General features: G+C 38.7%; 2 protein-coding genes across 2 annotated transcripts in view; both read right to left on the reverse strand.

Moving 5' to 3' along the window:
- Positions 1-784: 784 nt before the first annotated feature.
- LOC306901309 (neurexophilin-2) lies at positions 785-4,979 on the reverse strand (the record flags this gene model as incomplete). The annotated part of the gene is made up of 5 exons (XM_079468988.1): positions 785-1,450; positions 1,638-1,698; positions 3,910-3,954; positions 4,794-4,894; positions 4,959-4,979. 5 exons carry the CDS (start codon positions 4,977-4,979, stop codon positions 785-787), a joined length of 894 nt encoding a protein of 297 aa, XP_079325114.1.
- Positions 4,980-8,259: 3,280 nt separating this feature from the next.
- Positions 8,260-26,833, reverse strand: part of thsd7ab (thrombospondin, type I, domain containing 7Ab) — a gene marked incomplete at its 3' end in the record, with an annotated part of 85,012 nt that continues 66,438 nt past the window's right edge. Inside the window, exons 13-28 of the mRNA XM_079469427.1 lie at positions 25,909-26,103; positions 25,502-25,765; positions 19,887-20,065; positions 19,060-19,193; positions 17,755-17,908; positions 17,077-17,218; positions 15,818-15,933; positions 15,588-15,705; positions 13,635-13,780; positions 13,067-13,241; positions 12,541-12,714; positions 11,828-11,908; positions 11,439-11,521; positions 10,727-10,940; positions 10,497-10,584; positions 8,260-8,347 (exon numbers count right to left, since the gene is read on the reverse strand). Of these exons, the coding sequence (XP_079325553.1) occupies positions 8,260-8,347; positions 10,497-10,584; positions 10,727-10,940; positions 11,439-11,521; positions 11,828-11,908; positions 12,541-12,714; positions 13,067-13,241; positions 13,635-13,780; positions 15,588-15,705; positions 15,818-15,933; positions 17,077-17,218; positions 17,755-17,908; positions 19,060-19,193; positions 19,887-20,065; positions 25,502-25,765; positions 25,909-26,103 (2,351 nt within the window). The remainder of the gene's footprint in view (positions 8,348-10,496; positions 10,585-10,726; positions 10,941-11,438; positions 11,522-11,827; positions 11,909-12,540; positions 12,715-13,066; positions 13,242-13,634; positions 13,781-15,587; positions 15,706-15,817; positions 15,934-17,076; positions 17,219-17,754; positions 17,909-19,059; positions 19,194-19,886; positions 20,066-25,501; positions 25,766-25,908; positions 26,104-26,833) is intronic.

Raw genomic sequence — 26,833 nt, forward strand, 5'->3', positions numbered from 1 at the left:
TTATACAAACAAAATGCTCGTTTGAGTATGGCCAGTAAGAGAAACTAAGGTTTTTTTGTCAGTTTATGAAGTTTACTCCATTAATATCTCACAACTATCCATCATAGAGACTTTCTGACATATAGGATTGAGAAACATTAACACAAACATGCATTCTATATTTATTTTCAACATGCGATAAGTAACAGCAGTGTGTCTCCTTCTCCTTCAATAAAACTCCATTCACGTATATGGGCATTTTCAATTAATTTACCAGAAAATATGACAAAACGCTGACACATGATCAAGACAACGCAAAACCAATTACAGGATCCTATTAAGTTTTGTTCTGTCTGTCAGGAGAAATGACACATATTCACCAGCGCCTGCCACAATTGAGAATTCTTCTGAAGTGTGCAGATAGTACTGATCATCACAATCAAAAAAGTTTGACAATCATAAAACCACAATACAACACTTCAGTTGTTCTCCCAAAATACCCTTATGACAAAAAATAATGGTCATGGAGTCAGCTACAAGAGTACACAGGTTATACCAGAGTTGACAGTAATATAATCTAAAATGGATTGTATATCCTTACACTCTCATTCTCGTGGTTTACAAATCCGTGTTCTGATTTGTTGCACACAATTGCATCACAAAACACTGACATGAATTGAAACAATGCAAGAAACAAAGTTGGATATCATGACATGAAGACCCGTAAATGAAGACAACATTCTCGATTCCAGTTCGGCACTTAAAACCTGCCGAGTAACATTTTAGTTTCATGGTGAGATAAAGCTCATCCAGTAGGGAGGTATGGAGATTCGCTGTGGTAGTTGTAGTCCGGACAGACTTTCTGCACCAGTTTGTAGTCCAGGCTGTAGAAGTAAATATAGACGCAGATGACTTTAAACGGTTTGGAACAGAGCCATGACACGTGACAGTGTGTCTGGTCCTGATCGCAGCTCTGCGATGGGTCGAACCAGCACCGCGAGCTCTTCTGACTTTTCTCCATCCTCTCACGTTCCACTTTGCAGTTAAACATTCTGGATTCCACCGAGCGCAGAACAGATTGTCGTGTGGTTACATTGAACTCCACCTCTTTGGTTGGAGGAACCAGACCAACGGAGACGTTTCCTCCGCCGGTCGTGTTGTATTGGAAGTAAACGCTGAACGTCCCGTTGCCGTGATCCACGATCTTTCCTTTGATGAGCAGATTCAGACTCGCCGTCTTCACGGTGCACTGGAAATCTCCCCAGCCAAACATTTTCTTAGCTTTTACGCTTTTCGTGGTATGACGTCTTCTGGATTGCTGGGCAGGGGCCCAGACGTCCTGCTCGGAACAAAGACGGAGATTATCGGACGGGCTGGAAGCAGAACTGGGGTCATCCGAGTCGACACACAGATGCTTGCTTGTAGACGTTTGCCCGGGGGTCACGTGACTATTCTCTCTGGCATATCCAGCCTAAGAAAAGTACAAAGCAAACCAAGAAATGAACTTTCAACGCAATGCGATAATAACGGAGGACACTTTTGTGAAACGTTCCCTCCTTGACCCCGAGCAAAACGATCTGAAAGCAAATCTGTCTTACATGACAGCTGTTTTATAAGCGACCCCTTTGATCAATAATCCAAATATTACAGTTTGTTACAGTGTGGCACTCATCAAAGAGCCGTTCACATCCAACACCGGAGGTCAGCGGGAGGTCAGTCCTGAAATAGGTACGTATGGAAAATCAAAGCATGTCGGAGAGGTGCCTGCAATGAATAATGGAATTAAGGGTGTCAATATCAATATCAAAAAGGACTACAGGTGTGAGGGTAAGATGATTTACGCTGGGGTAAAGAAACTGTCAAGGTAACGTTACGACTGCTTTCTGGTACTTTGGTTGAACAAGAACCTGAAAAGTATACAAAGACAGACAGGCAGATTAATAACATTAAAACGGCCCATTTGCAGCCCCCCACAGCGACGAGCTAATGAGATAATTTACGCCGGCATAAAAAACCTCTCTCGTTCTCCTCATTTACATTTCAGAATGAAATTTTATGATACACAATACAGAAAGACATGCGGCTTTACCGTCAGAACGCCGTGAAACATAATTAACTTTTTCTTGCGGCTGACAGATTTCCAAAACAGCTCTGGGCAGGATTACGGCTATCTGAAGGCAGATTTACAGGAACCTGGTGTAATGCATCGGTCATAACACTTCTACATTATCATCACACTCCAGCAATGAATAAAATCAAGGTATTCGAGGTCATATTCCAAAAGCGTATTAAATAAAAGCATTAAAATGATGCTGTAAACTGGTTTTAATGCAATGTCACGTGAACCAAAGAGCCAGTTTTAATGAATCTTTTGAGAAAGATGAAGGGAAATGAATGAGTAATTTATTCATCACATAATGCATTTGTAAATGAGGATTTTAAAATCTCTAGAATCTTAAACGTAAATACGGTAAGAAAAACGTTCAACGAATCACAACTTTAAGTGTTGACTTGACAATGTCAGTAAATTGAAAAATAGAGACTGGAGACATGTTGGAAACATATATTTTAGAGATGCTCCGATGTATCGGCCAATAATATTTATCGGTTGTTGAAAGCAATTTTATCGATTGGCCGATAGATTAATAAAAAGACGATGATCAGGGCGGATATGTCCTGTCAATCAAAAGAGGACAGGAAAATACGATGAATTCATGCTCTGCGTATAGAAAATGTTGAGAAAAATCACCAGTTTCAAGTTTAATATTGATAGTCATTATATGAATTAATAACATTCAGAAAGTTAAGAAATATTCATCTAATCTTAAAAATCGGTGTTGACAGATACCACTCTGAATATTCGGCTTTTTGTATCGGTGGAGACATTTATTTATATGAAATCTCTCATTGCATATATGTATTTTAAAGATTGTAATTGTTATGTTACATTATGCAATAATAATAAACTGAATGGCTTTTTTAAGCCTGTTGCTTATACTGTGAATAAATGTGTGGTTAGGAAACCTTCCAAATCTATTTCAGGTGATAACACATACAGTATCTGTTCCATAGATAAGATTCCAGTTTGCTTTGGTATTTAAATTAGCTTTCATTTTTAGATTTTTTGTTAATTTTAGTTAAAAGTTTTAGCAGTTTGGGTGCATACTTTGTCAAAAATTTTTATTTTTTTTATTTTTTATGTTGCTATATGAGATAAGATACATTTTTATTTTAGTTTTTGTTTATTATCATAATTTTAGTTCCTCTGAACTTATTTTAGTTTATTTTTCATTCAGTTTAAAATGATATGTCTTATTTAAATGTCAACAAACAGATGTGCTTTAAAAATATATATTTTATGACCAAGTCAACCTGACTATATTATGTTAAGAAATGCATTTTTTTAAAGAGCTAGCATTTCTTAGGTAAAGGATCTGTACGTTTTCGTTTTCTACAGTGCAGTCAGCCAAACGAGAAATTTAACTCAAGCACAAAGATGAAATCATGGAAACATTCCCAGATTGTGAGAGAGAATCTCCCTTTGAAACCCACTTCAACCTCAAGATGAAAAAGAATCGACGAAGAACATCAGTAAATACAACAAGCAAGTGGTGATTTACTATTACTTCTATGAATTAACGGTGATAACATAAACGGCATCTCTGCATGCAACAATCAGATAAACACTGTCAATACCATTCAACACATCCAGCTGAAAAACAGAAACATCAAAAAATCAAAACTTATGAAATCAACTCAACAGCTCTTTCACAGAATTTCGTATATTGAATCTTTATCTCCAGGGGCCAGACACTTACAGTCACAATTTTATATTTATATAAAAAACCAATAATCCTTTTGAGGCTTGAGCACCGTTGCCTCATATTTTAATTAGTGACAAATCGATCCTCGGTCTGAGCTACACCTCACACAGCCTGAAGATTGAGAGGGGAAAATGGATAAGAAGAGGCTGACCTGAAGAGAAAGAGAGACAGACATCAACACCCATCACAACATCTAATTCTACAATAGTGGAATGGTGCATTAGGAAGGTGTCCAGTGAGAAGTCCTGGTTTTTGGTGCTAAATAGGACATTTGGCTTCAGAATCAGTACTGCAGAACACCTCAAGGCTTATCGATCATTAATATATCTGAATCAAAAGGACATTTTTTTACATAAAAACGAATGTACTATAATAATTACTATAGTAAACTGGAGTAATGTTTAGCATAGTGTTGTATTATAAAGCAATAACACTATTTAGGACTAGTATTCTGCATTAAGTGAAGTTCATCGATCAACTCTAGTAATTGGGAATTGTACTACAGTTAACTAGATATACAATAATACACATCACAGTATTTTTATGGTGCACTTTTAAATACATTTACATTTAGCAGACGCTTTTATCCAAAGAAAGGCAACAATGGAAGCAATTGGAACAACATAAGGACAACAAAAAGCATAAGTGCAAGCAACAACTGGTCTCATATAGCCTACCACTGTATGCAGAGATAGTTGGAAGTTTTGTTTTGTTTGTTTTTAGAAGAATTATACAATTTTCTTTGAAGTTTTGCTGCACCAGACCTGAATAAAGCAAGTTATATTATGCAAACATTAACACATATGCTTTACTGTGTGTGCTTCAGAGAAGCCTCATCCGATCAGAATTTAGTCTCGAAACTGACATTTCATATCCTATTCAATTTTTGACGATAAACAACTTCCAATATGATACAACAGTCATGCATTTCGTATTAATAGTGTTGCATCTTCCCCAATCCGTGATTCTGTTAAAGACTAGATCTCATACAACTGGATCCGATTATTAATTCCCACAAGAATCCAGTCAACCATCCATTCGGAATGTGTCGCTGTCCGCGGTGCTGAAACATCAAAGGCATTCACGCGGAACTTCAAAGACACGTGTGTTTTAACATCAACCAGTCATAAAAATGCACAATATAAATATACTTACCCCATAAATGAAGACGAGCATCGTTAGAAACGTCCAACTCCGTGAAATCCGCATCATCCAGAGGTTTGTGAGCTTAACTTTTCTAACAGCCTTTCCGTTGAAATCTCACTTGTTTTCGATTGGGAACTTCATTGAGGAGGTGGTTTTGTTCGTGGTGGATGGTTCCTTTCTGAAAGGCTTTTCTGCCACATGGTCATCGAGTCTCATCTCACACTGACAGATGCTCACGGGCGGGAGGACGAATTTAGAGTGAGCCGATCCAGCTCTACCATAACACTTTATGATAACTTTCATTAATAGTGTCGTTCCCACTGCGCCCTACATTTTCATCTCCCGGTCATCAAGGTCTTAATATACCGAATATAATATTACACTGTAAAACATGTCTGTAGAAATGACAGTATTACTGGCAGCGATTTACATGTGTGTAATTTAATGGCGATTGTTTGTTCAAAGATATGTGATCAAAGAATGAATGATTAAATATTAACAAGTCTTTATCCTTTCAGACAAAACTATAGAATATCAGCCTCATGCAAAGCAAGTTTATGTGGATGTCGGGTTCCCAGAATGCTTTGCATGAGGCTGTTATTTAATCGTTTTTTTTCTGTAAAGATAAAGACTTGTTAAGGTTTAATATTCATTTATCAATAAATTAGATTAATATAAATCTACAGTAAGTTACTGGCACATGACTACAGCAAAAACGTTTACGGTGTACATTTGCGTCTTCATATCACTTGAATCCAGTACATTCTGTCCTTATCTAAAGTCATACAAATAAGAAAATTAACCTAATTTTCATGCAAAACATTTCACCATTTTTGACCGGGAAGAAAATAGTCTTTCCTTTAAAATTAGTATTTAGTTCTACCATTATGAACTTGCTTTTAACCAAGCAAACCATTTCGAAATTTCATTTTGTAGTATGTTTTGGTCATTATTCCAATGGGATTTAATGGTGTTTTATTTGTTTCTATCTGGCAGACAACATCGCACTTACAGAACCCATCACGTACCAGTAGAGACCAACAAAGACCATGCACTGTAATGTGAATGAAACCCAATACAATTACCATTATAACCATTCAATTTCTGTGATGGTTTCGATGGATTGGGCTTCTCCCCTTTTAGATGATAAATAATAATCAATAAATATGAATTCCTTGCAATCCAAGCACTGAAAACAACAGGTTTGGTCATTAGAGGAATTCCACCTATACCAGAAGAACAAACTGAAGATAAAAAATAGAAATATACATCATAATACACCAGTATTTATTATCTGAAGATCATGAAAACGTAAACAAGCTGTACAAAAGACCGTAAAACTTTACAATCTGACCATAATCAAACAAAATATTGTGATATCACTTTGCAATATATACTAAACAATTCTTTGCAGTATATAAAACATATGATATGATTAAATTAATCATCATTATTTACAAATAAATCATTTCATCAGCTGCTAGCAGGATGGCCAGGTGAAATAAGCAGCGATGAACTTAATAAATGAGGCTATAATGACACATCTTTTATATTACTGGGATTTATAAAACATCTTGAGAATAAAATGAAATGCACATGGCTTTTATCAATAAAATGGCTTCTTTAATGCAAATTAGATCAGATGTTTTAGATTTTAAGTTGATTTTCTAACTTTTTAGGGAATAAACAGCATTGTATAATACATTTAAAATACTTTGGATATACAATTGAATACTGTTTAATAATCCTCTGAGAAATAATGTCAAGTCCACGTACAGGAATGATTCATGTACATTTCATCCTTGTGTAATATATACACATCAGGTCAGACAAAGTGCTACAAATGTACAGCGGCCCTAAAACATATTTCCATACTTAATATATGCATTTTATTGTATTAGATACACCGTGTGCGCCTTTTTTGACAGATAGACTTCAAATGCACACGTTTTAAGAACAACGTTTCAAACAAAATCCCACAAAATTTTATTTTGTAAATCATAAAACAAAAGAACAATAATGTTTCGTTTATCTGCTTAGATATTTTGTTTAGATATGGAATGTAATCTTTGCTTTCAAATACGTTTTAGGGGAACTGTATTTTGCATGACCGTTGTCAGGTGAGGATTTGGCAACCGTAAGTCACAACACTGAGACACCTTTCATATTTCTTTATCAATAATAAGGCAGAAACTTGTCTTGACACAGTATATATATATTCCCCCACCAAACATAACAACACCGTCACGCATTAACCGCATATCAACCAATTATATATAGAAATGCATCCATGGAAAACTATAAACAACAACAAAAACACATTTAACGTCCGTTGGGCATCAGACGCATACAATGCACAAATGAGTAAAAACAGAACGTGTCCCATTCTAAAATGTATTGTACACTTCCTCGTTGTTGGGGTTACTGTACATGTGTTTTTTTCTAGATGAATCGCTGCTTAAGACATCGTTCAATGGCAAATGTTCAACTGTGCTGCACTAACATAGTGCGAAATAACCCTGGAATCAGAGCCGGGTTAACTGGATTAGTCTTGAAGCGTCCACCTTCCATAGAAAGGCTGCTTTCCAAACGCAAATGTAAGTGATATTTAAGAATGCTTTCCCGTGTTGTAAGTTTTGGCATTGTTTATTCCTTCTCCAAAAAGTCTTAAAAAAAGAAAAACCTCTCAGCTGGGAAGCACAAGTCGGAAGAAATTTGTGCCGATAAGATCTTAAAGAGACATCTGACCATTCGTAGCAGACTGACCGAAGTTGCATAATCACCGAATACGTGTTATGAATCAAGCATGAAGCGAATGCGCAATCTCACAGCGTGTGGCGATTGTAAAGGCTCTTCCGGAATGACAATGTGAAGCAGAAACAAGCTGTTTTTTATTAACTTCTGTGACCCATAAATGTTTTCTCTTTTACGCAATGAGTATCCGCGTGATCCAGTTTTGATCTGGAGGACTGAGTGTATCTCACAAAACCTGAACAACAGGTTGGTTTCATGACAAATAGACACATTTACTCACAAAATTCTGCCACCAGTGTAAATGAAAGAGAGCGACATTTATGGTCATTTAATAAAACAATGATAGTAGGTTTTAGGATGATCTAATTGAAATGACATGAACACATCGACAATAGGAATTTTGGTAGGAAATGTGTGTTATTGTCATAAAATCTTTCACGATGCCATTGATTTCAATAGGCTATAAACAGGCTTTTATACAGCAGGTTGTTTTGTGAGATTCGCCCGCCTGCAGAAGGTGGACGATGTTTTTGTGGTGTTAGTTCTTCAGGATGAGCTACATGTCGGCATCGCCATCGTACGCCAGGGTCAGAGGTTTCAGTCTGTTGTTGTTCTGTCTTCGCTGAGGTTTCTTTGGCTTTTTGCTGAAAGCAAAAATATATATTTTAGAAGTGACCTGATGACCACACTGCAGCTAAATATGATGTGTGAGCATTTATACCATTGCTAATGCACATCTTACGTTACGTTTGACACACAAACTCAAAGTTATGAATATAAAAGTCTGATTAATAATGTATAGAAAGTATTAATAATACATCTTTTGGAAGTATTGCAATCGCGTAATTACTGTATTTAAATCGTCTAATTATATAAGGATATATTCTTTATTATTCAAAACAAAGAGTTTATGATTATACATTTTACAATATCTTTTTTCTTTCTCTACATTATAATTTTTCCTACTTTATGTATATTTGTTGCTGTCTTTTCGTGTGTTTCTGTACAGCTACTTTACAACAATGCAAAACTTTAAAAAGCACGATCTAGAAATAAACTTTAATGTCCGGTTTCACAGACAAGGCTTAAGGCTAGTCCCAGACTAAAATAAATGTTTGAGCTTTCGTACCTAGAAATAACATGCCCTGACATATCTTAAAATATATCAGTGCAACTGTTTTGGCTTAAGATGCACACCGGTAATGTTTTTTCTAATGCATTTTCATACAAGCGACCTAAATGTCCTAATTCAACTAAGACATTGAATGATGGATGAAATCTGACAGGTGCCATGACAAATGCAATAAACTAGTTCTGCGAGATAAAGCAGTTTGAGTTCAGAATCTGCATCAGATTTATAGAGTACCTCAGAGATTAAGTATTTCAGGCGATTTTGCTTTTTAGCACTTCCGGTTCCATTGCCCCGAAGTCTATAGCTGTGTCCGAATTCGGCCCCTATCACCTATATAGTAAACTACATCGGGTGTCTGCCCTGATTTTGAGTGTACATCTGATGATCACCCACTATTTCCCAGAATACAGCGCGAATCAACCACTTCGAATCACACGGACGAAAGTGACCATTAATGCCAAAAATGTACGTTTATATACTTGTGTTTGTTCTTGTTGACAGATATTTTCTACACTTTCAAAATAAAAAGATTAAATGAATGTCACAGACAGTAGTGTTTTATTTTAAATATGTTAAATCATTTTATCAACCGTTATAAATAAATGTTATGGCAAATTAACATGACAAACTGTTGATTTGTTCTCTTAATTATAAACAATTACAATAAATGTGACAAACAAGGTAAAAATACACATTATAATCGATAAAGCCACGCAAGTTTATACGCGCTATGACCAATGTCTTAGTCAGGGAACACGTTTTAAATAATGTTGGAAAAAGTTGTCGCAGGCTTGGTGGTGGTGATGTGGCAAACGTAGTCCTTTATAATAGCGATTGTATTTAGTTCTCAAAAGTAATAAATGTTGTGTTGGGTTGTAAAGATAATCTTGATAGACAAAACGTGTAAACATCATAATACGTTTTGCGATTTTTGCGATCTTCCAGAAGGATATGGGAAAAAATGAATAGGCTTTCGGGCAAGGGAACTTCCGGGTTGGTCAACGAAAACACGTCATCTCTGAGGTACTCGATCTCACTCCTATCCAAAACCTAGTGAGCTTACTACGAAGGCAGCATCTTCTTCATGCTCTAAAAGGTCCCTGTGTCCAAGATTTTATATCATCTGTTTATAATTTTTTGTCTATATTTATTCTTATTGTCACCTCAGCATATAAGCAAGCTCGTAAATCAACAAATATTTGGTGATGTTTGTATTTCAAATATGACGGTGCCTTTGAAGGCTGTTGCCTATGTAGGCAGCTCACAAGGTGACAGTTTAAAAATAAAACCACAGGCAGCATACCAGGCGGCTCGTGCAGAGCTGAGACAGAACATAAGGCAGCGTGAGGCGGAGGCAGCGGGGTTGTGATGGATGGATGGATATCAGGAGCCTTTAACTGGCTCTCAACTCTCGACCGGACTGTTGGCACTCAGGACAGGTGTATGTCAGCTCATGAGCATCCCGCCCCATCCATACCACAGTACCGTTGCCGGAATCGGGCGTCCCGAGTGACCGACGGATGGCACAGTCCCTGCTGCTTGTAATGGATGAGGGAGGCATGCGTGATGGGTTAAATGAAAACATGATCGAATGAATGCGTGGGGCAACTGAGGAACATAAAGGGGGTGATGAAGCGGATGGAAGGAGATGGTGTTCTTACCACGCGAGGTAAATCATGGACACTATAAAGACCAGGAGGACGAACACACCTGCAGCCACACCATAGACCCACGTCTTCAGCTTACCGTCTGGAATTTATAGACGTAATATTAAATTATAATAATATTAAAATTTTCTCAAAACCAGATTATTTTACCTCTACAATCTACGATACATTCATTCTAAATGTCAATAATCTTAAAATCGTTTAAAATTCTTAAAGACATTCACCTGGTCCGAAAGGTTGCAGGTACCACGTGCGTCCGACGCGTCCCGGTTGTTCCGTGGTGGGAAGGGTGGGGTTAATGGCCCGGCTGGTCTTCACATCGCCCTTCTTGTCTCCTGCCGTGGGGATCTCGAGCACTGGGATTGGTGTACACTGCTCCAAAAGCCCCTCCGTGGTTAACACTTCAGTGAAGCCCTCCTCGCACATACACAAATCATCCTGCAGGGGGCAGCAAAGACACACAGATAAATCCACGCTCTCTACAGTCACTCAGTGCTTGCTTTTTAGTGTGTAGTGTAGAAATATGCAGGCTGTCTTACACATTTGGACAAAAGTGCAAATGCCAAGTTATATATAATATTAATATATTATGCAAGCGTAGACCATTGATGCTTAAAACTGTGAAAACACATCACAATCACGTGTTGGCTGAATGAAAAGTCTTATCAATAAGTGTTAGGCAATACATTTCACAGCAGACATCTTTAATGAATAATTCATTTCAGAAACATTCTACTGAAATCACTGATATCTTTAAAAAAACGACTTCTAGATTAAACAGTTAAACTTAAATGACATATCAGCGAGTTTGGTTCACTCAGTAAAAATCATAGCGTACGACCTTGACATCCTAACTGTGACCGGCTCCATTATGATAATTGCAATGACAGCCTAGCTCGCAGAATTAAACAAATCACACAATCCTCTTTTTTTTACCTCTGAACAGAATGACTGCGGCTTGTCACAAGGAGGATCACATGACTGATCGGAAGCTGGTGGCAGGGTCGGAGGACATCCACCTGTCAGAAAAAACGGCTGTGATCCTTTCAAGCTTTCAGAAAGTGATGCTTCACTGAATTAATAAATGTAAGTATATAGGAAATATTACATAAGAAATAATACGTGAATAAAGGTAAAGATTTGGATGATCGTGACTTGTTAACAATCACATTGTCTATAGGGAACATCAGCCACTTCTGTTTCACGTTAGTATGTCCCAGGTGCGTTCGTGTTGTTTTGCTATAAAAGTAGTACGGTAGGATACTATTTTGATCACAACCTCAGTCTATAAAAAACATGACTTATAATACACTGTAGTGGAGCACCTGTTACGTTTATTCCATCTGAACGTTCACACCAGATAAGTTGAGGACCGCCCATCCATCTGTACGCGTAACACTGTCCATCTAGAAGAATCAACCGGATTAATATAAATGCGATACACAGCAGCCATTTGCTACTGAACTGCAAGCGAATACAGGGGACGTCATTTCATACATTTCTTATGAATTTCAAAGAACTCAACCTGTCAGTCACATCTGATAATGATACATACGTCATCACAGAGAAGTTGAGCTGCTAAATGAAACCATTTCAAAATGTCAAACCCTAATATTGAACTGGGCGACTAACACATTTACCAGAAAAAAAAGTATGCATGCTTTAAATTTGTGTAATACACAATACATCACAAATAATTTACATTCTAATATGAATTTGATTTCATTTCATTAAACTTTGGACCAGGCATGAGCGTCCGATATAAAGAAATCAGAAATAAAGAAATACCATAAATACAACTTGGAATTAAATAAAATGCAAGAAATATATTTCGATAAAACATTTTATTATAATATAAGAGCATTATACATCTTCAACAACTCAAAGCTAAGTTCAAAGTCTATTTGACTTCATTTCTTACACAATAATAAACATTGAAATGACAGCACAATAAAATAAATAAAGGACCTGTTTATTATAATAAAAAACGGATTCAGGCAAAACTGCGTATGCGTATAAGTGTGTGAGAGTTTCTCACCGCTGCAGGGACGGGACTGCCACTCCTGATCGGGACATTGAGCGATGTTTTCTGGTTCTTGAGCGACGACGGCACGTGACCGGACCTGCGATGCAGAATAATCCAAACGCTGTCCCTTCACGCACACGCTCTGACACGAGCTCCAGTCGGACCACTCCATCAGGTAACAGTCACCTGAAGAGAAAAACAAGACCTGGTTTTACCCGACACACCGACAGCAGGAAACGCAGACGATGCTGTGAAACTGTCCTCTCTCAAGTTAGTCATAATTTACAGCAGATAATTACTAAAAAAAACTAATTAACAATTTTTCATGAAATGATCAAATCATATCGATAAAACAAAACAAAAGGGGCTTTAGGCCGAATTCAGAAAGACTTGTTTTTAGCGACACCGGTGGCCATAAAGTGACCTGCAGGCGATAACTTAACACAATCACGTGAGCTAAATTAACTCATAAAATAATAAAAACAATGACAAAACTGATTTAAAAAATGCAACCAGAAGACAAACCAAATCTTGTTACCAGGGCAGGGTAAAGTGCAGGTCTCCTCCAGAACAATGTTTTTATCCCCATCGACGGCCTGTTCCAGTCCAGAACACAGATCCTCCTCAACAGTGCTGCTTTTCCCCTCGCTGGATCCATCAGATACAAAGCAAGACAGGTTCCGGAAACGAAGGCCCACCCCGCACACCACCTCCTACAACACATGAACGCACAGCGAGGTCTGAAACGCCACTTATAAACGCTTGCTAAATCCAGAGATCAAAAGGAGGATAGAAACAGGGGAAGATCAGAAAAAAGAGATGAGAGGACGAGATTGGAAAACAAGGCATTAGAGAAGCGAGGTACGTCTGCTCCGGCGCAGGTAGTTAGCGAGTTCGGCTGATTTGCGCTTGAGGTATTTTGCTCTGTTGTAGGAGATTCAATAAACACGAAAATGTTTGAATTTCATGAGCCACCTGGAAGATCGGCAGAAAATAGGACAGAGAAGAATATACAACATTTCTGACAACAACAGACAATGGAACTACAGAAACACGTCTAGCATACATCACAGAGGTAAGAACGAGAGAAAGAAAGAGAGAGAGACCTCAACACGACACTCTGACCAGGGGCCGTACTGCCATCTGTAACAGGGCTGAACAGGACACAGCTTCCACTGTTCCATCTGGGACGGACACGGCCTGCCGTCTCCCTGAGATGCCTGGAGCACTGTCCGTCTGCGCCACATCTTCCCTAATATATATATATATATACACACACACAGTATTGTATACTTTGAGATCGTCATAAAGTAAACATATTTGACAATTAAAACATTATTTTTAAGTTTACATTACAATAATTAAAATGAGATGACAATGCAAAAATTTCAATAGCATTTTATTACATTTCAGATTTCTTTTTTGAATATACATCTAAACACAAGAATCTCTATACACACACATCTCTGTACTTACAGACGCACATTTCTGCACTTACATAATAAAGAAATTGATAAATGTACTGACCTGCAGGATCGTGCTATCTACAACTACCTCATCAAGTTTTCATCGTCCTACTCCTGAGACTCTTGAAAAGACTGGAGTGGTAACAATTTATGTGGATGTTCAACTTTGGAGTCTTTAACCTGCTTTGTCGTCATTGGAAGGGTGAGTCAACAGTGTTGTTAGCTAACGTAATCGACCCTAGCTGTCCTTGTTTGTAGGTATCCAGCATAACAGTTAGCTATATCATTGATCTTGCAAGGGTGGTGGTCAGACACAATGATGTTAGGAGCCCATTGCGACTGCACAGCTGGACTAGGCGAGTGCTGCTCTCATGTTTCTTGTTTAGGATTTGGCAGCATAACGACGGAGAGGAAGAGATAGCGGTGATGTGTCGGTTAGCACGTTTTATTGCTGTTAACCATTAAAAGGGGTCATATGGCGCCAATGCAAGTTTTTCTGTGTCTTTGGTGTGTTATAAGTGGCCTGTGCATGTAAAATTAAAAAAAATTAAGTGTCGGAAAAAAAAAAAGATGCATTCTATCTAAAAGCGAATGCTCACCCAGATCTGCCTGAAACACCTCGTGTAACCACACCCCCAAAAATCTACGTCGGTTTGTGGTTTGATTCGACTAAGACCGCACAAATGTTTACGCAAGTAAGGTAGGCGTGCCTGTCTTTACATTTGCTTTGGAACCTGATGTTCCAAATATGATCAGAGGCTTTACATATCCGTCACACGCTTGCAGTATTCGACCAATAACTACGTACTGGTTAACTGGCCAATCATAGCACACCTCGCTTTTAAGAGCGATGAGCTTTGTAAAAAATCTGCGCGTTTCAGAGAGGCGGGGCAAACTTGCAGTATTTCTAAAACAAACGATAATATTTATTTTAGCCGTGTCATATGACCCCTTTAATCGTCTATCAGGGATTCTGAATCCTTAGGAATATATTGCTTTCCCCTGTTGCTTTTGTAAAGTCTATACAGCCTTAAATTATTGACCAATGTCAATACCAATGCTACAGTCGCTCAAGCGCTCTAGCCTGCCAAAATGGCGGAGTTCAGATTGCGCAACGTCCACCTCCGAAGCTCTATACACACACATCTCTACACTACACCAGACACACAGACTCTCATTTCTTAGTTTCTGGCTGAAGGCATGGCTGTCTCAGATAACCGGCTAGCTCATCCCACAGGTTGAGCATAGAACTGCACACAATACATCACCCTCTCTCTCTCTCTCTCTCTCTCTCGCTCTCTCTCTCTCATCATTGAAGTGCTCGGCAGTCAGACTGTGAGTTTCTGTCTAATGCTGATTCTATCTCTAATCATAAGGCAGAACTGTCTCAAAGTTTAGCATTTCATCTCAGTATTTCTCGGTATCTGTCCTCATACATCCTTTCACCCTCCTCATGCACAGACAGCCTTTCAAGCAGGGACGACACCTTCAACACAACGCACGTTTGCTGTACAGTACATACACAGTCTTGCATAGCCAGACTTCTCATTATTGCACAAACACTGAACAGAACGCTCATATGTTTTGTATTACCATCGAGGCCACAGGTCTGGGAGCAGTCTGTCCAGGCTGACCAATCAGAGAGCTGGCAGTTGATTGGACACTCCACCGTACAGGAGGCGTTCATCTGCCATTTCCTGTCCAAGCCCAGCTGTGAGTGAAAACAAGAAACTATTCATCCCTGTTGCTTTGAGATTCACGAGAAATTGAATCCTGGGAAATCTGAAACCCTGCGAGCACAGTGAACAAACTAATGAACAAACCTTTTGACAGTACTTGAGGTCAACGGATTTGCCGTCACTCCTAACGCAGTCCAGCATCCTTGTCTTCAGACCCACTCCACAGACAGCATTGGCACTTAACTGGCACGTGCTCCAGTCTAACAAAACACACACAAACGCAGATATTATCCAGTGGGTTCTCCTTCAAACTTCTTCACATCTAAATCAGATTGCTTGAATCTTCCAGGGAGGAAAGTTTGAAGACACAGTTCCAGCATCCTGACTGCAGCGCTTCGCTATGATGCTCTTTGGGAGGTATCGTGAATGATGTCTAGGCAGACGGGAAACGCATTTCCAGTAACGATTCTAGCTCCTGAATTATGCATACGCCGCCTAAAACGCTTGAATGGCAAAACCGAGAGGAAAAAACTGTGCTTTTTGAGTTCTGCCCAGACTCCTAGGCTGGAAAAGATGCAAGCAGCCACAGAACTAAACATGAAACATTTCACAACCCAGACCGTGTTTATAATGCAATAGGTTTGTGGATGGATTTAGGTTCAATTGTTTGGTTCTGGAATGATATGCACTAATTGATAGCAAGAGGAAAGTACATAGAGGCAATTGTGGATTTATGGTGAGGTTAAAAGCAAAACAGTTTGACAGACTTTAAGAAGTAAGAAAATGATCTACAAGAAATATTTTAAAACATTTTAATGTGCAAAAATAACTATAATGGGCCACCGTAGATATACAGCCGTGGAGAAAATTAAGAGAGCATTTCAAAATCTGTTTTTCTGAATTTACTATTTGTAGGTATTGTATGTGTTTAGGTACAATGTTCATTTTTGTTTCATTCTGTGAACTGCTAACAATTTTCCGATATTTTTTCTATTTGCATTTATTAGCAGAAAATAAAAACTGCAAACCTCAACTACGGCAAAGAAAACAAGTTCATGTTCACTTTTAAGCAAAACAAGTCATATTTCTATTTAGCAAAAGTTCAAACGTATTTTTTTATGTGAAAACCTTTATGGTCATCACAGTTTTCATGCGTCTTGTCATTCTGTCAGTCTTACATTGCTGTTGGATGACTTTATGTCAATGCGGATGTTTGATTGTGTTGAAATTCATGTATCTAGAAACGCTTAATGAATGAACATTTGAAATGGTCTCTTAATTTTTTCCGCGGCTGTATATACATAGAATTGTCATTGCCGGCTGTTTTTATGGGCCGCAATTCACAAGACATATTAAACACATCAACAGGTGTATGCATACACGTTTATGATGAGAACGCCCACCTGTGATGTTATAACTGTAGTGAAAACAGTTGCGGTTCAGGAGGCAAGGTTCGGTCTGCATGCTAACCGGACAATCATCCCCCTCTTTAGGCAGACGCAGTGCGATGGCGGTCCTCTCACGGTCGCCTCTTCCAGTACACGGCTTTAAGAAAGATAGAAAACTGGGTTTGGTTTTGCAGAACTCCAAATCCATTTACTACCGTAGCTGTTGTCAAAACTGACAGCTGAAAGCGTTCCGTATTTCTTCTCAAGCTGTTCATTTGAAAAAGTGCATCTAAACAGTCTGCGCTGATGCTTTCATGGCACCATTGAGGTTTAACGTCTGTTGGCTCTCAGTGAGGGCACGTGAGCCAGGGATAAAATAATGACCCTGTCGGCATCTCCCAGATGAGGGCAGATAGAGAAAATCCGTCTCCTCACCCAAAACAGAAACAAATGAGATGACTGTCGACACATACATAAGAGTATAGAGCAATAAAACTCATGAGGATGGCATAGTTTGGATAATTCAAATGTTGGGAGAATTTGGTCTTAATTTATTCTAACCAATCTGGAAGAAATTGTGCAGATGTTGTGCAAGCGTCTTCTTTATCAACATACAGTGGGAGTAAAAATCTGACAATGGCTCCCTGGAAGAGATGTAAATACCAGGTATAAATGTATAAGAGGTACCCTTACCAGGTCACATGGGGTCCAGGGACTCCAGTCGGATAGCACGCAGTCCTCCGGGCAGGGCAGACGGCTTTCCCTCGTACCCAGTGGCATCTCCTCTGGATCACACAGGTAATCATCCACCGCGTCGGTCGGGCCGTCCGCTGTGTTTAACATACACCTAACACGCAAGATCATCACATGAGTACAATGAGACTGCAGGTGAGAAGCGGGTAATTCAACAACTATGTGTAGAAAGATCTTATTGTCATTCGATAAGAGGAAAAAATATGGAATAAAAACATTGTATATTCACTCTTTTTATTGTGACCAAACCTGCAGTTATTAAAAATTAATAAATTAGGGCTATCAAACGATTAATTGCGATTAATCGCATCCAGAACAAAGGTTTGTGTTTAAGTCATATATGTATGTGTACTGTGCATAATAATATTGTATTTACAAAAGAAAAAAACATACATGCATACATTTAGAAGAAATAGTACATGAAAAATGTATAAACTTTTATATATCATTTTAATTATTGGTAAATATAAGTGCGTAAATACATGAAAATATTTCCTTAATATGTTTACATGAATGTGTATGTGTTTACAAGTACAAAATTAATATGCACAGTACACAGCCATATAATATGCAAACACAAACTTTTATTCTGGATGCGATTCATCGCGATTAATCGTTTGAAAGTCCAAAATAAAATAATCGATAAATATTTGGCAAAAATACGAAATAAATCGAAATACGAAATAAGTGACTTAAATAAATACAACAATTGTTGAAACGAAAATTAATCATGAATTACTCGTCAAAGGTTTTTAGAAAACTTTCTAATTTGTTTATCTATTTCTGTTTATACTGTATTTATTTATGCATTCATTTATGTTTTTATGTATTTTTTCCATATTTAAATATTCTCACATTTAGTTAATTATTTTTTATTTCCTTTTTACATCTCCCTGTCCCGCATTAAAAGTAGGTGCGGTCCTTGTGTAGCTCCAGCGCATCATTGGTTGAAAGCTCATATATAGAATCATCAAATCCAAGCAAGCTTAAAAAGTTCTGGTGCATGTGTATGTTTTTCATATTGTTTGTCTTTGTAATGTATTGTTTCTTATGCACTTCTACCCCATCTGTTCTGAGAGCAAAATACATAATACGAATTTCATTCATACAACAAATATCTTGACTATTCACCAATGGATCATTCATATTAAGGATGTGGTCTAATGGAACAAAAAAAGAGCTGTTTTTGAAGAACCCTGACTAACCTTATAAGAGCTACTGTACTATATCCAGTTGAGTTCTCACCTGACTCTTCTGGTCTGCACGCCCTCACCGCAGTTCTCTGTCAGGTCCACATTACTCACTTTCCACACGCTCCAGGGTTCTGCCACCCAAACATACTGACTGCAGTCGCTGACGCACGGCACCACCTCATAGACCTGTAGAATGACATGAGCGGTCATTTACTACAGCATCAACACATTTACGAGACGGAGTCATTCAAATAAACTCTGCAAGAACACCCCAGCAAGATTAAGACTTGAAAGTGCATTTACCTGTGCCTGTGGCCCGGCAGTAAAAGAGAAAAAGAAATGAGAAAATATGATTAGGTAACACCATAAACCATGTACAGTACATCACTGCCTGAAGTCAACATAAAACTGAGCACATTGTTAATCGTTTTTGAGTTTTGATAGACAAAACGTGCATTAATGCAAATTTCATTTGAGAAAAGGATGAAGTAAAATGCTGAATGAACAGCGGTTCACCTGTGATGGTTTTTTAGATCCTCACCATGTTTTCATTTACATTCAAACTCAAAAAATACTGGTGTCCAGATTGCAAACAATGATACGTAATAGTTTATTTAAGAATAGCTGGTAAAAAATACGATTGTTTATGTGGATTGCATTATGAGAGTATTAAATTTAGCAACACATTAAAGCCAAATTACATTTATACTAAATTAAACTGTGAGTTGAGTCTCCTGAGTATTTAGATGATAGTGGAAAGCCCCGCAGTAAACTAGGTTTTATAAAAAAAGAGACAATAAATAATGAATGACTGTATAAGGTATAACATCAATACGTTGGATATGCGTTCAAACATCGTCCATGTGTTTCAGAACGTACCTGGTTAAGGTGGTCTAGTTTCGGACACGGTCGCCCACCGTTGTACGGCTTTTCTCTGAGCCACTTGGAGCGAACTTTGACCCCACTGCCACAAGATTTGCTGCAGCGAGACCAGTTGGACCATTCGCTGAGTTTGCAGTCGGAGGGACAGGGAACGATACAAGCCTCTTCTATATAACCTAAAAACAGAGAAGTCATCAGACATCATCTGGACCCGGATTCATCATGATTCACGGATCTGCAATATTAACTCGGAGCTGGTTTCAGGTCAGAAATATAAACAGTTACACTGTATGTAGATAGAAATAGCTATAAAATAAATAGTTATAAAAACACAAAGCCTCATTATGTCTTTATACACCTCTGAATAAATAGTTATGCATATTATATGCATTTCCGTCAATAGACCCTTTTACACACTGGACATTTAATGACAAATCTACTTGCTCAGTTTCTATTTGATAAAAAGTAAGTGATGAAGGGTTTTACATTTTGGCACCCAACACTGGACACCGTGTTTCTTTACTGGCATCAAGAAAAATGTGGCGTCAGTTTGTCCGTCTAATTATTTTTGTAAGTTTGTATCAGTTACTAGAATGTTTTGAGCCAAGTGGACGGTTTATTATAAACCAGAGCCAATTATTAATATCATTTGGCACACGATGAAGGTTCATTTTGGACCCTGTGAGTGAGCCATATACGCTTTATTGTGTATTGCTGTACACCCAAAGTGTTTTACAATCATATGAGTGGGTCTCTCCTCACCCACCACCGGTGTGCAGCATCCACTTGGATGATGCGACGGCAGCCACAGTACTATAGTACTGCTATGGGTGGAGAGGAGAGAGATAGAGAGACATAGGCAATTCAGAGGATGAGGATTATTGGGAGGCCATGATTGACCAGGGCCATCGGAGGGAATCTGGCCGGGACACTACTCTTTTACGAGAAGTGCCAAGGGATTTTTCATGACCACAGGTGGTCAGGACCACGGTTTAACATCTCATCCGAAGGACAGTGCTTTTTTACACTATTAGGACCCACACAGACCACGGGGTGAGCGCCCCCTACTGGCCTCAGTAACACCTCTTCCAGCAGCAACCTAGCTTTCCCAGGAGGTCTCCCATCCAGTTAGCCCTGCTTAGCTTCAGTGGGCAACAAGTATTGGGCTACATGGTGATATGGCTGCTGAATAATGTGATGTTTATAATAATTGATTCAGTATCATGAATCTCAGGAGTTTTATGTTAGCAGGTAAGTGAACTTTATGCAACCTGTCAAGAACAAGTACAATGCACATTTCACCCCAAAATAAAAAAACTGAAATAATTGGAAATAAAGTAAGTAAAAACACTTCGGGACACTTTCTTTCGATTTTAAAGGCTTCCCTGGAGATCGAACTCATGACCGATGAGCTACAACACTTTTAAAACGGCAAGAAATGTGTAAGAAACTACAAAAAGAAGAACATTGCCTCTACCTGACATTCAAAGCTTGGCACAGCCGCTAACAAGCATTTGGAACCCAAGTGGCGCGCCGTGTACCCACAGGGCCTTCTGCATGGAGACGGTGATTGAAAAATCAAAGCAATTAATCAGAGAGGTCTGGGGTGAGTTTCACAGCTTCTCCTCCCCTGCTGGAAAGATTAACTAGGATCTGACACGGTGCTGACAGGCTAGAGGAGAGTCGGTCCCCGGGGGGGGAACCACAGCCACCCAAAATATCCTGCAGTATCAGACCGCTTCTGTATAAAGCTCTCTTATCGCTTCATACCGGGGGTAACGCATTTCCTAAGACACGTCAGCTTGTTACTTTGCTTAAACAGGGTGATTACCCTCCAGGAGGAGAAAACAAGACCCCTTGACCTGACGTGCAGCTGACTTTATCCCTACAGCCAGTTCAGAGGTGTTAAAAGCGGACTTCAGAGCCGATGGCTTTTGCAGAACATGGCGAGCCTTGTGACCTCATTCCTTCAACGAAATACACAACGTGTCAGAGTTCTGACCCTGGGCGACACCAAAGCGACTTCACGAAAGAACGAAAACAAGTTCTGTCATCGTTTACAACTTTCTTTCATTTCTGGAAGAAAAAAAGACGTGTTCATTACTCAATGCAACCGTGAGCAAAAGCGTCAGGCTTCAATTTGGTTTCATACTTATATACTGTATATTTATATTATTAAAACAAGATCAGACCAAGAACGATAACAAACAAAAAAACTTTAACCTTTATGTATTGAACATTTGCACGACGTGGTGAATGCACTTGTTACAGGTTATTACAATTTCTGAGATAGCATGCAAATAAAACAGTCATGTAAAACACAGTCTAATTCATCGGTCACAGACGGTCACGTGTGAGTGAAAAGCACATCAAAAACATACCAAAGGGAAAATATAACTGCGGCAGATAGATAGAAGTGCAAAGCAGCATTCACATTAAATTGCCCTCAATAAACAGCTTCAGAAAACATTGGGGAAAAACAGGAAGACCCTTTTTCTTGATGTCTTGCAGAGAGGAGGGATAAGAGTTTTTACCGATTTCTCAGTAGCCTACGGCAACGTGTCGGACAGAGTTTCCTATTAAGATGAACTGTGATGATTAACCCAGCCAGAGCGAGAGAGAGAAAGACACCCAGCAAGATGCCTTCTAAACGAAATGGAGCCTTAAACGGATAGTTCACCCAAAATGTAAATTCGTCATCATTTACTCTAAATAAATGAAATAAATGAAAATAAATGAAACCTGTATAAATGTTGTTGTTCTGCTGAACCCAAAGGAAGATATTTGTGAGAATGTCAGTAACAGATCTCATCCCCCATTGACTCCAATAGTATTTATTTTCCCTACTATGGCAGTAAATGGGGGATGAGATCTCTTTGGTCACTGACATTTTTCCAAATATCTTTCCTAGTGTTTAGTAGAACTACGAAATTTGAGAAAACGATGACCGAATTTTTATTGTTGGGCGAACTATCCCTTGAAAAGTGAAGGATTTGAAACTGCACAAAGTGTGATGAAAAACAGGAAAAGGATCAATAAAGCTTTTCTCATGAGGTTAGTTTGTCTTTTCTTAAACGCAAAGAAGGGTTTGATGACGTTTTCTGATGACTCCTTTTACGTCTATATTCACACACAAGATATCATACGACACATGGACATCCTTTGAAATTGGCTTCGTTTGATATCCCATCAGTACTCTGGAGAGTGACACGAATAACAGATCAGATAGTTTGTTCAGGAGTCTGATGTTTTTTGGAAAATAACTTGACTTTATTCAATGACGGAGTTGAATTCTCAAGGCTTTGAACTGTTGGGAAATAAAGTAAAGATTATAAATTAATAATAGTGCATCTGAGCCTTTAACAACGATTTCTTTTCACCATAATCACATTTATCGTGGCGACTGTCAGTACAGTCTCTAAACACCTCTTATTTCACAAAACAGTGAAGAGCGAGTAAAACTGTTGACATCTGAGCTTTTGCGACTCCAATTTGGTGCAATAGCTCATGTGATAATTAAAGTGATAGTTGACCCAAAAATGAAACTTTGAATGAATAATACTGGTAATAAAACCATGTGGCTTGTGGAGGAGAGGTGTGCTATCACTTCAACATGAAGGACTTTCATTTATGTAACTTTATCTAGTAAGTATAACGGAGACTTGGGGGTGAGCTCCTTTGATTTATCACCTAGCAACTTCCCGACTCACCCTAGCAACTGCACAGCGATGCGCTAAAACCACTGATCTATATAAATGACTGGATTGCGCCAAGAATGCTAAACCAACAGCAGGAGGGGAAGCCAACGGAAACGATCGTGCCGCCATCTTGGTATGCTCAACTGACAGAGAACGCCATTGACTTAGCCTGAAAACAGGTTATTTCAGATCATCATTTTGACTAATTAGGCACGCGATATGTTTTTAGTTCATATATGTGTTTAAATTGAGGAGGTTTTTTCCAAAGTTTATGTTAAGTTTGGGCAGAATAGCGACGTATCAATGTATAAAAGCCGAGTGTGTATTGCACACTGTTGTAATGGCACATAGAAATAAAGCTTCATGACTTAAAGAACATACACAGCCTGTATTTATCCGCATTTACATTTAGTCATTTAGCAGACGCTTTTATCCAAAGCGACTTACAAATGAAGATTTCAGAATAAGCACATCATATGTGTAACGGTCACCAGCTGGAGTGCCCTTGAAAACCACCAGAGGGCACTCCACATCAAACTTATCATTCACTCACAGACTACATTTCCCATAACTCACTACCCGGACTCATCAGCACTGATTTCACACACACCTGCATATCATTCACATTCACTCTATATAAACCATGTGCACTTATTCACTCACTGCGAAGTCTTGTTTGTTCTATACTGCATTTCTGAGCGTTTTCCTGGTTTATGGTTTTCTGGTTTTTGTATTTCTTGCCTTGCTTCCCGTTTACGCTTTTGCCTCTGGTCCCTGCCTGTTTTGTTTGTTTCTTTTGTTTGTTTCTTTGTTTGGACTGCCTGTTTGTGTATGACCCTTGCCTGTTATCTGGATTACCCCTTTGGATTACCCTTCTAATAAAGCTGCATCTGGATCTCACCCTAAGTCTCGGAGCAGTTTCATGACAATATGTTGAGGTGTCTCATTGATCTGTAATGAAATGACATGCTTAAGATATTTGCGTTGTAAGAATGTGAGACTTTAGATGGACTGGTAAGTTACCGTTTTATCGTTAATATGTGATAACTCCCTATTAATTTAAAAGAACGTTTGGGCATACCAACGTGGCGGTGCTGTAGCTTCAGTGTAATGACGTCATGAGCAATCCAGTCATTTATATAGATCAGTGGCTAAAACCATCAAAACAGCTTAAGTTTGGTGGCACATTTTGCACTGACAAACACCCCTCAGATTCTCTCACAATAGACAAAGCAAAAAAAATCGTCATGACAACAGGCTGCTCTCATAAGTTTGTACTTGTGACAATTTCATAGAAAAGATGCAAAATTATACACGTATCTACAAAATACTCATGTGCAATAAATTGGAAAACATGGATTGAAATTGGATATATACAGCCGTGGAAAACGTTAAGAAACTTTTTAAAAGTTATTTTGATATTTTCTGAAATAACTATTTATAGCTATGTGTTTGGGTTAAATAATTGTTTTTGTTTCATTCTGTGAACTAACAATATTTCTGTCAAATTTCTAATAAAAATATTGCTTTTTCCGATCTAAATACTGCAAAGAAAATAAGTTAATATTCACTTTTAAGCAAAACAACAGTAATATTTCTACACGTACAGTATATAGGTTTTGTAATAACCTGGATTTTTATGACAGTCCAATCTTTCACATTGCTGCTGGATGACTTTATGTCACTCCTGAGGTTGAAATTCAACAATCACTGGACTGGAACGACAACAGTACATAATACATCTAGAAATGATGAATAGATTAAAATGTTGTATGCTTTCTTAATCTTTTCCGCAGCTGTATATATAAGAGTCTAGGTCATAATCATAGTGTGAAATCACAACCTTCAAAACTCATCTTGACATCACAGGGAAGACGTGTGCCTTATGTTATAAAGTTACGTAGATAGATGTACCGTGACTGTTACAGCGTGACGTCTCCACAAGCCTGTTGTCTTGATCATAGCACACCATGGCCTGGTATCGGTGGCCTTGCCCGCACTCCTTAACATCTCCCTGGACCTTCATGCCCAGTGCGCCCTCCACGCGGCCCTCGGGCAGAATGCAGTCGGACCAGTTCCCCACCGGCTGGGCGTTGTATTTGTCACACGGGCAGTACTGGGTCTCGCTCAGCGGGTACATCTGGCTGTTCTTACATTTATCCTTCTTCTTGCTTTTTCCTGTAATCAGAGATAGTGTTGATAAATGAAAGCCCCCCACCAGTGCCACATCTGCCTCCAGGTGGACACCGTAATACCTTTTGGACATATGTCATTGAATATAGTATATAGTTATAACTCTCCTTGGCAAATGTTTTCATTACCTACGAGAGCTCTCTTTCGCGTCCGAACACCTACGCAGTCCGAGGTGCAGGGAGAGAACTTGGACCAGTTGGTGAGCTGGCAGTCGTCTCTGCAGGGTAACTGGCAGGACTGGCTTACAGCGGGCATAGTTTTGGCAAACCTCAGACAGTGCGCGACATCCGCCAATGTACCATCCAGCTGCCTACATGAGATAGCTGCAGAACACACGCATACACGAATGCAGCGGTAAGATTCAACAATCCTTCAGATTACAGAGAGGATATGGCACAGTGCCAGACGGCACAGAAATGCGCACACTCGGTTATTTATAGGACAGAAAAGCAAGAAAGAGTCACGCTCTTCACTTTGATCAGTCACCTGTTTGAAGGGAAAACATGTACTGAATCTCTGTATTTGTATCTGCTTGCACTGTGGCGTATTATATGACAATGATGAATACAAAAAAACATGGAACAATTTGACAAAGTTAAAGTTAATATGACACAATATAATAACGCACATCTACTATCAACATTTTATAAAGAGTGACAAAAGCACAGAGCGGCTTATAGTGTAACATTTTAAAGGAAAATTTCCCCCAAACATTTTACATCCTGACATCGTTTCATGTCATTCCAGAGGATTACGACTTTGCTTCTTTAGATGAACGCAACAATTTTTTTCTTTATAAAAATATCCATCAGTCCATACAGGTCCCGAAATTTTGAAGCTCCATCATCAAAGTAATCTATATGTAATCTCAATGACTCCAGTGGGTTAGTAAATGTCCTCTGAAGTGAAAGGATATGTTTTTAAGCAAAAACTATTTATATTTTGGATTATTTAGCAAAAACTCGCATCAAAAACAAGCCCATTGGAGCATCAAATGGATGACATAACGTTGATTCTCACTGGCAGAGTTATTTCAAGTCCCCTTAGTTAAAT

The sequence above is a fragment of the Barbatula barbatula genome (assembly GCF_947034865.1).
Source record: "Barbatula barbatula genome assembly, chromosome: 12".
NCBI classification, from domain to species: domain Eukaryota; kingdom Metazoa; phylum Chordata; class Actinopteri; order Cypriniformes; family Nemacheilidae; genus Barbatula; species Barbatula barbatula.